Genomic DNA, 14605 nt, shown 5'->3' with positions numbered 1-14605 from the left:
AAACACAACCCCGAGAGAAACAATATTATGACTGTCAACCCAATACAATGAATGCACATGACGTGACGTGACAATTTTGTTCTAACGTGCTCTGATCAGGTTTGTCGTTATCTCAACCCGTCGTGCCCCACACTGGGTGCCAAAAAGGACTACTGTGGTTTAACCCTAGCTGGCAGCTAAGCACCACGCAGCCACCCACTCACTCTCAGCCTGGTGGGATGGAGGAGAGAATCAGGAGAGTAAAAGTGAGAAAAGTCATAGGTTGGGATAGCGACAGTTTAATAAGTAAAGCAAAACAAGGAATTCATTCAATGCTTCCCATTGGCCAGCAGGTGTTCAGCCATCTCCAGAAAAGGAGGGCTCCGTCACATGTAATGGTTACTTGGGAAGACAAAACGCCATCACCCCTTTACTCCTTCTTGCCCCAGCTTTATATATACTGAGCATGACATCATATGGTATGGAATATCCTTTTGGTCGGTTGGGGACAGCTGTCTCAGCTGTGTCTCCTCCCAGCTTTTGTGCTCTCCCAACCTGCTCGCTGGCAGGGAGGTGTGAGGAGTAGCAAAGGCCTTGAGTGCTCAGCAGCAACCAAAACCACCAGGGTGCTATCAACACCATTCTCATCCCAAATCCAAAACATAACACTATACCAGCTGTTAGTAAGAAAGTCAACTCTATCCCAGTGAAAACCATGACAATATTATAAGAATCTTGAGGAAATTATGGTAGTGTGAGGTTTTCAGATGCTTATTATTTCATTTATATTAACATTTGTTTCTGATTAATTATTGGTGGTGAAGATACGCAGGCTAAGGCTTGAGATGAGCGTTTCCAGTGCATTCCTGAAGCAGCGGTGATACTGTTTGTTGAACAAATTTAAAAAGATAGGTTTAAATACCAGCCATTTTGTCTGTTTCATTATAGGATGGATCAGGAATTCTATAGGAGACACAGCATGTCTGAGGCTAAAGATGAAAACAGTTCATCTAAGACATTATCAGCAGCAGCACGGAGGTCATTCTTCAGAAGAAAGCATAAACACAAGCGAAGTGGTTCCAAAGATGGAAAGGATTTACTGGCTCTGGATACAATCAGTACAGACTCAATTCCTTTCTTGGATGGCAAGTACCTTTGTTATACCTGGGAGGGGGTTGCCTTTCCTTCTCTTTCATTTTTAAACAGCTGCAGCATGACACGATGAGTAATGTTGCTTTCTGGTTGGTCTGAATACAAATGGTGATCATGTGTCCCATCACATACGTTACTTTTAATAGCAATTTTTTTGGTATTAAATAACAAGCCAGAGTGTTTGAAATTAATTTTTTTTTTGGTAGCTTATTCCTAGACCTATTAGTATTAATATTTCATTTGCAGAGGGAGATTGCTTTTTTGAGGCATGGTTTTGATCTTCCTTTCAACTATTTAATTTCTGTCCAGCTCGCTTAGTCTAGACAGGCATCCTGGGCACCACTCGAAAATCTACACTTCTATTTCTTCATTCCACTACAAAAATCTCGTTGGTTACAATGATTACTTCCTTGGAAGAGCTCAACAAACCAAGTTGGAGAAACCAAATATTGTGTCTTGTTTACAAAAATAGGAATGATTTGGTTTAAAATTTAGGTGAGGGTGGGAGGGAGAAGCACCAGGTTTAATTAGAAAAAATGTCTATTTTAAGCTGTCAAGTGGAGAAAGTTGTAATAATGGCTAGTGAGCATTTTTTGTTCTTGTCAAGGGCCTTACCTCTTGCAAGGGAGTTTTTTTTCATGATTTCTGTTAGGGTGCTTCTGCTTATCTGAGGAATGCCAGGAAAATAATTTATACTTTTATAAATATATCTTCCATGTGTATAGATTCTGCAAGTCTGGCATATCAGCGTGTACAGAAAGTGGACTGTACCTCTCCTAGGCCTGTCCTTATTCTAGGACCTTTACTTGATGCTGTGAAAGACATGTTGGTGAAAGAATCCCCTGGAAAATTTTGCAGGTGTCCTCTTGGTAAGTATGCAAATATAACCTATTTCTTCTTGCTTAGAATATGTGAGAGTAACATCTATATAAGTGAACTAAATGGTAGCACAAACATGGAAAAAACCACAAGAATCTGAATTTGCAGACATTGTTTTGTTAGCCGTGTGCTATCCCTAAGGAATAGTAATGAAAAGGGATCTCTTCTGGCTCTATGAAACAGAGGTTATGAAAGCTTCCCAACAAGCCATTGAACGGGGCGTGAAGGATTGTCTGTTTATCGATTATAAACGGAGGAGTGGACATTTTGATGTGACAACCGTAGCTTCAATAAAAGAGATAACAGAAAAGGTGAGTCACTTTTAATGCTGTAGTTCTTTGTACCATTTGCAATATATGGTCATACTATGTTGGGGGGGGTGTGGGGTGGAAATTATGTTAGCATTGTCCTCCTTTAAGGGATTCAGAGAATTGTTCCCCAGGCTACAGAGTAAAATAAGTTGCCTCACTTTGGCATGTAACTTTTAAAAGATTATTTTATGCAAACACATCTTTGTAGAAACTAGGCATGTCCATATTCTTTTACAGTATTATTAAATAAAGTTAGAAATTATTTTCTTAGACTCCATAGATTCCACCCCCTATCCCGCCCAACGAGGATTTAGGTTTTTTAACGATTCCCTTTAATGCAGTGGTAAAGAATATAAACATCATAATAATCCTGGAGACAGATGCTAATTGAAATCTGTACATTGCTTACAGTTTTCTGTCAAACCCCACGGAAAGTCTCGTTAATTTAACACTTGTGTTTGCTTATGACTTATGAAAGAGAAAATGAATATGAATATTTAAATTTGGGAAAAATATATTGCAAATATTTCAATTTGAGTCTTCATTTCAGTTGCTATTCAAATACTTCTATTTCTATCAATTCATACTTTTGGTACTATGAATGGAATTTCTTGCAGTCTTTCATCTTCTGTCTTTTGTTATAAAACCTGTGGCTACAAATCACTCAGTAGCCCCAAAATGCTAAGTGTGTACAAAATTCTGTTGGGTTGCTATGATTTAAGTAGGGGAAGAAATGTGGGATTTGCACGTGTGCTTGTGCTCTTTAACTGAATGAGTGTTTTGCATTTACATTTGATCTTAGGATTGTCATTGTCTGCTTGACATCGCTCCTCATGCCATCGAACGGCTCCACAGTGTTCATATCTACCCTATTGTAATTTTTATTCGCTACAAAAATGCTAAACAAATCAAGTAAGTCTGTGAGGGGTATAGTTCAGGGATGTTGATTTTAGCTTAAAAAAAAAGCACGTTACCGTTATTGTTTCTTTCATCCTAGTCATCTTAAATCTCTTTAAAATGGGGAAATTAATCGTCATAAAAACCGCTGTGAGGTAAATGGTCTTAACTTCATTTTGGTTGCATGACAATTAAGTGAATCTTTCAAAGAAATCAAACAGTGTAGATTAAACTGTATGTACTCCAGGACGCACTCGGATCTTCCCTGCTCACCTTTGTATTAAACCTTAAGACAGGTATGGGTGAGATCCACTGAGGATTAAGTGGTGACTGTGACAAAGAGCTATTCATCTTCTCCGTGGGGGCAAGTGTGTGGATGCAGTGCCAATTGATTCGTAACCTCTGCTTTCCCAGTGAGGTTCATTCTCCAGTGAAAACAGCAAGGGAAGTCCTTTTTTGCCATGGAGTGTATATACTCTGGTCTTGTCGGGCCTTGCGCTTTCAGTAATTGGGAATTTCCTGCTCAAATATAGCTCAAATTTACGCATTTTGATAAATCGATTTGGCAAGAAGTGACATAATCTCCCAACAAAGGTATTAAGAAACAGTTTTGTTGAGAGATCTTACGCTTGTGCTATCTTCATTTTAAAAGTTGAAGACTTCTTATGTTCTTGATCTGTAGGTAAGTTTGATGACTGTCTATTTAAGAAAAAGTATAAGTACTACCCCTTTCAAGTAGAAGCAAGACGTAACGCAATGTGCTGTATTTCATTACCACTGTAGGATCATGCACTTGGATGATAAATGGAACTGTCTTGTCTTGATCCCCTTTGGAAATGGAATGGTGACCATTACAGCTGTTTCCTTTTTTTGGAAAGTGACAGCGATTGAACTAGACAAGCAAGGATTTCTATCAGTCATCAAAATAAGATGCAGTAGTGCATTGTCTCTACCTGTTATGAGCATCAAAGGTTTTTCCAAACAGCCTTTTTGATATAGCACAGGTTCTGTTGCCATTCTCTGAACTGCTATGCAGCAGTGATAGGTTAATTCAGAAGTGAACCTTTTTATTTATAAAATAAAATTGTGCTGCTTTTCTCAATGCTATAAGAAACTATGCTTATTTTGGTTTAGTGTCTATCTATATGACCTTATTAGTTGATTATAAATTCTGCTTCCTTTTAAACAGAATCCCTTGCTTGGGACCCCAAGTCAGATTTGGAGGAGAGTGTTACAAGCCTTGATAAGAATTAAAATTTATTTTTCACCGCTTGTATTTCTCTCTATTTTTTTCTTATTTTATTTCCAACAGCTTGGATAATAGAAAAACAGTAATCTCAAAAATGCATCTCTATTATATTATGTCTCTATAATACTCAAGTTTTACTCAATGCTTGATACTTCAAGGTCTTAAATGACCACTACTAGAGCCCAGTTTTGTGTAGGGAGTACTGGAGTGTATATGAGATGACGATCCAATTCATATGAACTGGAAAAAATTATATTCTTTCTCCCTCAACCCCCTCCCAGTCTCTGAGACTTTAAAGGAATACTGGCTTGGTCTAATAGCAAATAAATTTGTTAGCACTGAAATAATCCTGATGACTAAGCTGGTACTGCTGAAACACAGTAGATGGCACTCAATGCACAGAGTTATGCTTGCAAATTAATTAGCCTTTCACTTGCACCCAACTCGAGGTAATAATTTCAAGGCCATTAAAAAAAAAATTACTCTTATATAATTTTTTTTCTTTTTTTTTCAGAGAGCAAAAAGACCCAATCTTCCTGAGGGACAAAGTTACACAAAAACATTCCAAAGAACAGTTTGAGACAGCTCAAAAAATAGAACAAGAGTATAGCAAGTACTTTACAGGTTAGTATTTAATAAACATTTCAGTAGGAACACAGTGATGATTTAATCCATTTACATTGTAATGTATGTTCCTTCAAAAAGCACTGTTTTTTTCATTCTGCCTTCCCTTTTGGCAGACTCATGCTCTGGTGGTTTATTTTACTGGGTGAGGAAATCTCAAGATAATAAGTACTATCTGTCCCTTGCTTTTACATGTTTTTGTTTTCAGCATGTGGTGAGTCTTATGACCTAAATAAATTCTGAAAACGTTTAATTATAAGCCAGTAGTATTGGAAGTATGGTCAAGATAATTTGACACAGTGTTGTCATTTTTGTACCCTGTAAGGAATATAAGTTGTTTTGTAATTGTAAAAATAAAACAAACCAAACCCAAACAACATCAAAAACCTGTAGTGTAAATTAATGAATGATTTGTGAGACATACTTTAAATCTTTCACAAAGGAACAAAATTGTCAAAGGTTTCTTAAGCATGCTTTGTAATTTGGAATCATGAAATTCAACTTTAGAGGCCTTTTTAACATCATAAAGTATATTATATGAATCTTGGATTGTAGTTAATACTGTATTTTTACATTAGTTTCAAGACTGTCTCTGCGTATTTCCAAGTATATTTCTGTGATTCCACATACATTCTTGAGGGGACAAAATTTTAGCCAACTGGATATGAATGGCAACAAAACTTAAAAAGAAAAAAACAAAACAAACCCCCCCAAGATACCACTAAACCATCCAAACCCCAACTTTTCATCCCCAGAACAATGGGATTCTTGCAGAAATATTTTGAGGCATACCTGCCAAGTGCAGGGGAGGGAAGGGGGATGTATTTAGTATAGAGCTGTCTTAGAGCACCCTGAGAAGAAGCTGCACAGTCTCAACAAAATCAGTTACCTGGCGTGTAATAGCCATACATGGTTAATTGAAATGGTACATACTAAACCTTCACAGAACTTGACATGCACGTGGCCAGGTTGCATCACCGTGTGTTATCTTCTGCTCCTTAAGTTATTTGTTGCATTTTAATTTCACCCTGGTAGTGAAAGCAGCACTCAGTCCAAGAGAGCACTATGTGTATCTTCTCACATGCTGTGTGAGACGGGCCTCCCTCTGTTAGTGCCAAATACAGCGGACTCCAGCTGTCATCAACATTGCCAGATGCTGGTAGTCAGAGAGGATTGCTGTTCAAACTTCATTGACATTTAAACTTCTTGAAATTATAACGCTATGTGTAAAATAAGCCTGTAGATAGGCGTGTTGGACGTGATAGGTTCCTCATGAAGCTATATGGCAGACCTGAGCTCTGTGACTATTTCATGAAATAGGTTTTTTGGCTAGTGACTCTTTCAGTTGGCTTTGTTTCTTGTACCATGTTGTGAACACAGTGTATAATCTGAATCACTCCCTCACTGCCATTTGTCACCTTTCATGGACCTTGTTGGTTACTGTGTTCTGTATTCAAACTCACCCGAGATCATGAATTGTATATACTGCAGAGTCAAGTGATATTTTACGTGAGATCAAATTCTCTCTTTTCAAAAATGGAAATTATACCTTAACCCTTATAAGACTTTCCATGTTTTTCCAGTGTTAGTGGTAGCTGAGGCCGGAGGCTTTGCTGACATATTTCTCAAGTCATGAAGTTCCTCACTTTTTAAGTCTTAAAGCGAATACGTTCTCCTCTCCTGTGTCAGTGTTGGCATTTTACTTTTTATGACTGTTGTGTTTAGCGAGGGTAGAATGCAAGGTGTTCATTTATCTTTTGAATTGATTTTCAGGCAGTTGCTTGCTGTTGGCCTTTTTTTCATTGGATGTAGTTAACAGTAAGAATCGGAGTGGCAACCACCGCTGTTTTATTTAGCTCAGTGATCTGCGAGCTGCCTCATAATTTACTTCTAATATTTGTAAATAGTGTCTAGTTGCTACAGCTGTAGTCTCTATGTATATTACTACGTAAATATAAAACTCTTAACACCACGTGCTGAACAGAGGTTTATTATAGCAGGTTCTGACCATCTTTAGACTTAAACTTTGCCACCTGATGCTTCTGAAAATAGTACATGGAGGCCTCTAACAAAACAGTTGTCTTAGTTGATTATAGCCATCAGTTCTGCAACTTCCCTGGGCTGTTTGAAGAGCTAGCAGAAGAAACTGTATATTGAACACTTGACCTCTTTGCTCTGTTCTTTTTCTTGTTTTAATAGAGTCATGCATCTGGCAAATATTGAATGGGGTAGATTAATTCTGATCTGTTGATTAAACACTTTGCAGAAAAATGTAGAAGTTTCCTCTTTGTAATTAGTCATGACTCTTTGTTCCAGTCTCATTCGTGGGGGTTTGTGTCTTTTTCTCCAGGCATTGTCCAGGGAGGAGCCCTTTCAAGCATTTGCACTCAGATTATGACAACTGTCGATCAAGAACAAAACAAAGTCCTGTGGATCCCCGCTGGCCCGCTGTAGATTTATTTCGCTGTGAAACTCCTTTGCAGATGGAAATAACCAACTAACTTTCTATCCAACAGACTCTGTCCATTTCTGTCTTTATAAAGATATCTGTAAGTGATTTCTGTTTCGCAAAGGGGAATGATAACACTGAACACGCAAGGACCTGACGAGGCACATGGGAAGGGGTAGATCACTTCAGCGATCTTGTCTCTTACGTTGTACGTGTACACGTGACAGGTTGGCATGAGGGGCTGCGACCTGCGTGTACTTGTCCATGAATAATGAACTTAACAATGCTGCAAAACCCTGTAGAATGACAAGTTTACAAACACTTTTTCAAAGTATTTGGTTGTCGCTGTTTACTTGAATGTCTTGTTTCGTTTTGTTTTTATTTTGTTTTTTTAACTCTGTGTCCTTTCACTTAATGAGGTGACTCTCCAAAACGGAGTGAAATTTCTGAATATGAGCAAATGGTTTATGCGCAGTGTGACTCCTAGTTGCAATTTTGACCATTGTGAAGCACATTGTTGACTTGACAACCAGGTAATATCGTGGGATCGAATCGGTACGTCTTGGGAGTAAGCTCAGAAGGAAGTACACTCCTCTACAGGGCAGACCACTGTTTGTATCCTGTCAACACTTGTCTGTCAAAGATATCGTTTCTTGTTTTATGCATGAATCTAATATTTAAACGTCATAATATATCTGAACAATCCAAGCTTAATGTGTGTTGAGAAATAATAATTTTTAATTGTTGGGCCTGGATTAAGTACTGGTGGGGAAGAGTCATAAGCTAGGCCTAGCATGCTGTGTTCTGTCACTTTTAGATACTGTAAATATGGAAAGCTTATGTCGGTGCAATTTTGCAGGGTAATTCTTAAGCTTTGTACTTCAGTGTGTAGCATTCACATAGGTTGTTTTTATTTAAGAGCAGCCACAGTTTTAGGGCTTTGATTAAAAGCCTTTAGAAAGGTACTAAATTGTTAGTGTTTTCCTTGTCAAAAATAAGTGATCGTTTAGTTTTGGTTGCAATACTTATTTACCTATTGTACCAAACTCCATTGTATCAGTTCCCTTTTTGTTTTTTTGCACTTCTGACTCTGTGTTCCTAACACAGGTTTTGTACCTGTCTCTTCTTCTCTTGTGCCATGTTTCTTGGGTACTGTATTTTAATTGTTTTTAAAATGTCATTTGAGTAGAACTGCTTCTCGGTCACTGTTCCTAACATTTCATTAGGGTTTCTAGTTTTACACTGCGGGCTGTAGTTTTGCTTCTGTTTGTAGCTTTTTTAATTAAAAAAAAAAAAAAAAAAAAGGGATTCTTCTTGCACAGTTCTTCAAAGAAAGATCTGGTCCTAAATTTAAATTCTGTTTTACAGATACTATTTATAGTTCAAAAAACTCAGTATAGTATTTATATAGTTATATACTATATAGAGTATTTTGAACTAGAATACATTTAAAATATATATATAGTATTTTATATAGTATTATACTGTACTATTATAATACTGTATATATATAAATTAAAAAATAGGAAATGATATGGGTGAATTACTAGTCAAAGTACTTCTCATGGTGAGGGACAGCAGTTGTTTTTTGTTTATCTCTTTTTTTTGTTTGTTTGTTTTTAAAGTTTGAGGTCAGAGTAGACTCCAGTGGTACAATTGAAACAGACAGGTACTGTTCTGACATGGATTTTCTGTACTAAAATGAAAATGTCACTTTGTATCAAAAAAAAAAGTTAAAGAAACTGATTACTAAATAAAGGTCAATTTCTGTAACTTGACTTGTGTGTAAAAGGTGCGTATAGCTAATGTTCTCTGTGACTCTAGTTGAGTCCTCATATAAGGTTTTATTTTCTAAGATTGGCGTATGTAGGTTCAAATGCCCACCCTGAGAGGAACAAGTTTCCCAGTCTTAGATACGTAAATACCAAAGACATTCAACAACTGCAGGATACGGGAAGTGAAATGTTGTTTTGTATTAACATATTTTTAACATTCTGGCCCAGTGGTGTTACGGATTTCAAGCAGAAATGCACTTGATTGGATGGAGGCGTTAACGGGAGAACGAGTCTATCACTGTTATTTTCAAGAGAGCGTCACCGGAAATCGGGGAAAACCTAATAGGCAAAAACATGAAACATTATCTTAAAGGCACATTGTAGAATTCTGTGCCTCGGTTTTTACACTTTAGACAGACCAGCCTTTCCTGTTCATTAAGTTACCTGAAAGCTTAGGGAAGGTAATTATTATGTATTAACTTTTCTGCTTTGTCAGTTGCTTTGTTCTCAGATGCCAGCCAGTCAACTTCAGCGTGAACCAGACTGGTGGGTGGTCAGTCGTCTTCTAATCTACATACCTAGTAATAGCCTCCAGTCATAAGATGGGACTTGCACCTTATCTGCTTCTCTTGGAAAAAAAACACCACAGTACCATCTTCTAATAGAGGACGAAGAAAATGAGAATAGGCAGGTTCTGGCAGGTCAGTAACAGCCATGCCTTGCATATCTTCTGATCACGAGGAAGTAGAATTGACATCTCAGTTAAACACTAGAAAAGATTCCTTTAGTTCAGATCAAGAGTTTCCTGATTCACCATTTTATTTTATGATGCTACATACTGGAGCTAGATTTGGCCGTCCTTCCAAAAAGAGTAACTTTGTCCAGGTGTTTGAATAAAGAATGTAGTTCTGTGGGTGTTTTAAAAATAGTTTAATACTATTAATACTAATAGCTAGACAACAAAAGTCTGAAAATTTCACCCTCATGCTTATAAGCCACTATGTAGAATGTATTGCTGCAGGTAAGGAGTTAGCTAGAAATCACCATCTTTTTTAACTTTATTTGTCCATAGCTAAACTGAGATAAAATGGCTGAAGATACTGCAGCCCATAAGTATGATCTGTTGTTAATAAGTTGACAAGCATCTACTCACTTTCAAACCTTTGTTTTTAAAAAACACCCTGTTCACATTGACCTGGAATTGCAGGGCAAGTGTTTGTCGGATCCAGAATTACACTCCGACAGCTGCCAACCTCTTCACCTCAGACATGGGTCCTTTTTCAGTGTCTGATAAATTTGGAGGCCATATCGTAATCCCTTTCAGCGAATGCAAACGTTGCCTTAAGCAGTCTTGAACGGCTTTCCTAGATGCATCTCAGATGAATGTATATTCATGGTTGAAGTACGGTCTTGTAATCTTTTCTAGACTTATGTTTAAGGCTCCATGTAATTTCTAAGATTCTATGCCTCCGTTTAACAATGGGCAGTTTCTTTTAAAACACGCTGACATTGGAAAAATGTGCACTGGCTTCGAAGGTAAAGAGACTGCTGTGAAAAATACAGATCCCAAGCAAGGCTGACTTTGGTCGTGCGCAACAACTAGTAAAGGTCCCAGACCTGCAGTAGAAACTGAACAGTATGAAAAAGGTGCTTGGCCTCTTCCTCTACGTTTTCTAACAGTGGTGTGTCAGTGGGTGCAAGGGTTTCTTATTAATTTGGTTGCTTTTAAAGAGATTTTTTTTTTTTCAGCCTTAATTCTCTATAATTTTGCTTAGAAAATGTCTCTGTGTTCTTCACTGAAAAAGTATGTTTTTGATGAACATTTGGTAGCAAACTTTTTAACTATTCAATTTGACTTCTTTCTCTCTTAGTGTTCAAAGAGATGCTTTTGCTAGCACAACCCAAATGACGCGAGTGTGAATCCAAAAACCAGGTGAATAGGGGATCCTATTACTTAAGTATAAAGAGGAGTTGTTTATTACAATATAAATAATTTTAGATGAACATTGTTTGTATTTAGAAGTTTTCTAGATGGATCCTTTTCTTGAAGTAAAATGTGCACAAAAAGCATACTGTGACTGAAAAAAGTCAAAACATATTCAGTACTGGAAGTTATCTTGTAGACTTCCAGTATGGTAAATGTTTTCAATTTTTTTTAATGTTTTATATTTGTTTCATCTTGTAACTTAGTTTAAAAACAGAAGCAGCATATTAAAGGTATTCTGATTTCAGTAGATCTCATACAACTAAGTGTTTGTACTTAATTTTCCTTTACAAAATGCACCTGTTAAAGGTGCAGTGAGTTTTTCTGCCACGTGTAAAGTATGAAATTCCAGATGACTTTTTTTTTTTTAACGCACACAAGTTTTTAAAAATATTAGTCTTTTTTCTGAAAACGTAGAAGGGAAAATGGCAGAGATCTAATCATTGTTTTAAGAAGTCAGTCACCAAAATCTTTGTACCATGTAACATAGTCACTTCATAGTATGGTGAATTATCTGTCATTGCTATGTTTTACTAACAGTACATTATATGCTAAACGTGTGTGTTCACTGGGTTATTTTCTGCATCTGTCATATTGAAGGAAATAACACCAGTGGCGGAGGAAACTTTCAGAGATAACGGTATCTTGATTTATGACCCTTTCCTTTTCTTGTTCACAGTATAAAGAGAATGTCCAAGAGCTAGAATGCTGTTTCTGCTCGCTATAAAAACCCAAACAACCCAAAACCGAAAAGCCACCACCCCCCCAAACCCTACACACAAAACAACCCCCTCCACCCCAAACCCCACTTCCCACGTGTCCTGTTTGGCTTTTCTTATGATTTTGGGTCCTTCCCATCTTCCTAAAGATCTATTAAAAGTTCAGAAAATGGAGATAGCAGTTTACTCTTGACTTAATCCACGTACATACTGCATGTTTAACAATACACTGATGTTTCCAAAATTGGAAACAAATCTGCCAAAACATAAAGCACTTTAAACAGCTTGAAAAAAACACCTGTTTCTCAATAAAATTTCACTTATATTTGCAATGGCTTTTTTCTTTTCAGGATGTTTCAGTGCGAATGTGAATGACATTTCTTACGTGATCTTCCCTATGCCCTTCCTCCAAAGGCAGGGGATGATTGGCTTTCTGAAGATGGTGACTTTGATCTTCAGAGGAAGTGACCCTTTTCCCACAACTTTTGCACCTGGTTTTGCTGCAAATTCATCTTATCTCATTAGCAATAATGCCGATCAATTAGAATCATCATAATGCCTTCATTCCATCTGCCTGCTCCACAAAAGCATTTGAGCTTAGCATTTAGATGCTCAAATAATCTAATTGTTTAACCTAATTAAGACAAATATTTGTGGCCCACCTGTAACAAACCTAAGGTTTTAGGTTAGGAGCTTGTCTGGTGTTTGGCTAGTGAAAGCAATAAAAGGCTGAAAATGCATTGCTTCATCTAAATACGTGCAAGGGGTCTAAATGCAAGTAAGAAATCTAAGTCTTACAGTTCTGTGATGAAAATAAGTTAGTTATAGCATTTTGAGAGGATAATTCCAGTGGAGTCAGCCAAAAGATCCCAAGGTAAGAGGTAGAAACTTGTTCTCTGCTGTGAAGATACGATTTGAGATTGCTAGCAATTGCTTGTATCGTTATAGTAACGAGTAGGTTTGTGATGCAAAGATGAGTAAGTGCAATTACTGAAGTAAACCAAACACACGGAGCTGAATTCCAGGACGGTGACACAAGCTGCCTGTCCTCAGCAACCCTTTATGTTGGTCCCATGGTGGCAAATGTGTATCACTTATATCTGGGTTGGCTGTACTGTGTGGCCTTGCAGAGCTGCTGGCTGCAAATGTGTTGCTAACATTCAAATGAGTACTCATACTTGCAAACCCTGACTTGTGCTGGAGTGAAAAATGTGTGTTTAATAGCTGCAATTATAGCGTGATCTGTTCAGACCTGCTCTGACTGATTTGCGGTTCAATGATTTAGAATTCATTTTTCAGGGTGGTACCACATATTTTTGCCAGAGTGACTATTTTACAGCTGCAAAATAATTCAAATGAAGCTGTAAAAATCAATTGCATGTACTTCCCTTCCTCCTGGCCTTAACGTGGCAGAGTTTCCCTCAGAGCTGCAAACCTTGAACTCCAAGAGACACTTGAATTCCTATCTGATGCTGACACTACTGTGTTGTCCTGCGCAGGATGTGATCAGAGCTGTCTGCTGACAGCGTGGAGTCGGGAAGCGTTGGGGCTGCAGTGGCTTCCTTCACAGCTGTGCTTCTCCATGGGATACTTCATTAACGCTTCAGTCTTCCTATGAGTTAACCCTCGTGAGGTGCTTCCAGTCCTGGCTCCACAGTGGCAGTTCTGTGCCTTCCAGAGCTGAAATGGGGTTTCTGATCAGCGGTTGCTGACACGTTTTCCGTTCCAGCTGTCCCTTTTCTGCTATGTAACAATACACAGATGTATAATTTTGGCAAGTGCACCATGAAATTTTTCTCACAATAGGAGTGAGCGTCTAGTTTGTGAGAACTATATTATGGATACATCATAGGCCTTCCCCTTCTTTTACTGTTATATTCAGCTTTAGTTTCCCTTTGCTTTATACTCTTGCCACCATTAGTAGATAAATCTTCTTTCAAGGTGTGTCTCCCATCGAGCGCAGCCTTCCTGTTTGCCCCATTTCCTTGCTTCATGCTTCACTTGTATCATTGCTCCTCAACTCCTTGCACATCTAAACTCTCAAAGATATTTTTTTCTATGGCTGATGCAACCTAATCTCTCTCTTCCTCGCCCTGTTATCTAATAGTAAAGTATTTTGGGACATTACATAAAGTCTGTTTGTTTCATAAAGCATACTATGTGGTTGTGTATCAATTACTGATTTGGTTCTAGATACTTGTTATACTCGCTGTTGATGATCTTGTGAATGCGGCGGCCAATCCACTCCAGCATTCAGCAGCCTTTCAGCAATTTCGGATAATCTTTTAGCAAGGATTCCACGTCTGCAGTTTCTGAAAGTGATGCCTTACTATGTTTCCAGCAGTGTCAGCAGTACATTTGTAAAAGAACCTACTTGGTAAGGAACAGAAGACGACTTGAGAAAGTCCACACGCCTGCCTTAGGATTTTGTGACCTCTGCTGGTTTACAGAGGCTGCTGTCTTTGAATTAATTTGTATTTCCCTCTGCACTGTTCTGACTGTGTGATAACACAGCACTGGTAAGGTAGGCAGAAGTATAGCTGAACTGACTCCCTACAAGTTACTGAGACCAACAAATGGTGCTTGG

The 14605-nt window shown here is 37.9% G+C and overlaps 1 protein-coding gene across 4 annotated transcripts in view; it reads left to right on the top strand.

The window, feature by feature from the left end:
* The window catches only part of DLG5 (discs large MAGUK scaffold protein 5), a 113152-nt gene extending 103834 nt beyond the window's left edge, over nucleotides 1–9318 (top strand). For 3 of the 4 annotated variants that reach the window (XM_063338000.1, XM_063338001.1, XM_063337999.1), the window contains 6 exons: nucleotides 928–1124; nucleotides 1857–2000; nucleotides 2194–2321; nucleotides 3124–3233; nucleotides 4982–5091; nucleotides 7442–9318. In XM_063338000.1, the coding sequence (XP_063194070.1) occupies nucleotides 928–1124; nucleotides 1857–2000; nucleotides 2194–2321; nucleotides 3124–3233; nucleotides 4982–5091; nucleotides 7442–7545 (793 nt within the window). In that variant the 3' untranslated portion in view covers nucleotides 7546–9318. The remainder of the gene's footprint in view (nucleotides 1–927; nucleotides 1125–1856; nucleotides 2001–2193; nucleotides 2322–3123; nucleotides 3234–4981; nucleotides 5092–7441) is intronic. The other variant, XM_063338002.1, reaches the window with a different exon arrangement.
* The last annotated feature ends 5287 nt before the right edge of the window (nucleotides 9319–14605 follow it).

This window comes from Chroicocephalus ridibundus, chromosome 6 (genome assembly GCF_963924245.1).
Source record: "Chroicocephalus ridibundus chromosome 6, bChrRid1.1, whole genome shotgun sequence".
NCBI lineage: Eukaryota > Metazoa > Chordata > Aves > Charadriiformes > Laridae > Chroicocephalus > Chroicocephalus ridibundus.
The sequence above is the reverse complement of the archived record's forward strand: the minus strand, read 5'-3'. Positions and strand labels throughout refer to the sequence as shown.